Below are 1,584 nucleotides of genomic sequence, written 5' to 3'. Positions count from 1 at the left end.
AACGGAGAGATATATTTTAAACAAAACCATATAAAGTGGCTAATACCTGAGCCAGAATCAGTGAGAGATATTGTTGAAAGTTTGAATTGTATTGATAAACTTTTGGTTTTTCAAAGCATATAAATTTTTGTAATGAAATTGATAATAGCTTCCTCGGAACAGCTAAATTGTACATAAAAATGTTTATTGATATTGGATGTGTAAAATGCAATGTAATTTTTTTTAAATAAAATTATGGTTTTTCTTTTATATTTATCTCTTTATATTTTTACATAATTTTAAATATATATTATAACTTTAATAACATAACTTTTATTCAGTCTTTTTTTTATCGAACACTCGTTTTTATTTTTTTGCAGATTTTCCACCAAGTTTCGATTGTTTTCGATGTTTTTGCATCTCCACTTTCTTCTCATCATATATTTTATTGTAAGTTTTACTGAGAATATGTGCTCTGCTTAATGTATAATAGTGAATCACCCGTTTTGTCAACGCTCCCTTATGTTCTTGACATCCAATGAACGGGAAACTCTCGAGGAGGATATTCTCTGCTATGCGCTGGAAAGAATAACAATTCAGCTCCTCGGCACCAATTGTCTTGAGAATTGCTCTTTCAATAGCGATCAAGAGATTGAATAAAGCGTCCGACGGAAACTTTAAATAGCCGTTGGTGAGTAACTTTATTCTCCTGTCTCTCTCACAATTCCCTTCACTCTTACTCGCCGACGAAAGACACTCTGAGCAAGACGTCCAATCTTTTATTTTGTTAGAAATAAACCCAGAGAAGTATGCTTGGGCGTACTCATTCGCGCTCCATACATTATAATCGTGAGCATCTCTTAAATCATATTCTCTGGGGTGATTTTCCCCTCGTTCGATGATTTTTTCCAAAGTGTTCTTCCATTCTAGTTGATTTGTTTTTGCTTTTAAATCAACATCCTTAGAATCAAGCAGTGTCTGAAACATCTCAATTCCTTCGACGTTCGATCCTTTCGGTGGTTTAACAAGTGAATAAAAGCTCATCAATCTATATATTTGAATAAACAGCAGAGGATCCGGGTGATCACTTGACCCACTGGCATCGCGGTACATACCGAACATACCCTGAAAAAAGAAATACTGAAGCATTCTATTGAAAATTTAGTTTAGTTGTGATAACGTCAATAATTTTCAGAGTTGCTTACCTCTAAAGCATCTTGATTGAGACGTGAAGTCATCAGGTACTCGAATCCACAATTTTCTGTCAAATACATCATGACTTCAATTGTGCTTTTCAAAGTCAATTTAAATCCCTGATATGTCCCAGGAGATAAGAATTTCCAATCATTTTCCAAAGCTTTGTTGTGCCATTCCTCCAAATACTCTTGAAAGTCACTTATAGCCTGTATGGGGAAATTGTATAAATAAAGATAGTTTTTTCTATTTTTATTTTCAGATCGAGATCAAAATTGAACAATAAAAGTATCACATACCTTAGAACTTTCGCTATCCAGTTTTAATGCTCCAATAGGACAGCGAGAGGTCATTGCTACAATAACTTCGTTTACTCGCTTGATAAATGCTATGGTCGATCCGGAATCTTTC

The 1,584-nt window shown here is 34.0% G+C and overlaps 1 protein-coding gene across 1 annotated transcript; it reads right to left on the bottom strand.

The window, feature by feature from the left end:
* Window positions 1-345: 345 nt before the first annotated feature.
* Window positions 346-1,526, bottom strand: LOC139823481 (uncharacterized). Its single transcript, XM_071796043.1, has 3 exons — window positions 1,473-1,526; window positions 1,185-1,382; window positions 346-1,104 (listed from the first exon to the last, which is right to left on the bottom strand). The coding sequence occupies exons 1-3, from the start codon at window positions 1,524-1,526 to the stop codon at window positions 346-348; spliced, it is 1,011 nt and encodes a 336-aa protein (XP_071652144.1).
* Window positions 1,527-1,584: the final 58 nt, after the last annotated feature.

Source organism: Temnothorax longispinosus, unplaced genomic scaffold (assembly GCF_030848805.1).
Source record: "Temnothorax longispinosus isolate EJ_2023e unplaced genomic scaffold, Tlon_JGU_v1 HiC_scaffold_1106, whole genome shotgun sequence".
Taxonomy (NCBI): Eukaryota; Metazoa; Arthropoda; class Insecta; order Hymenoptera; family Formicidae; genus Temnothorax; species Temnothorax longispinosus.
The sequence above is the reverse complement of the archived record's forward strand: the minus strand, read 5'-3'. Positions and strand labels throughout refer to the sequence as shown.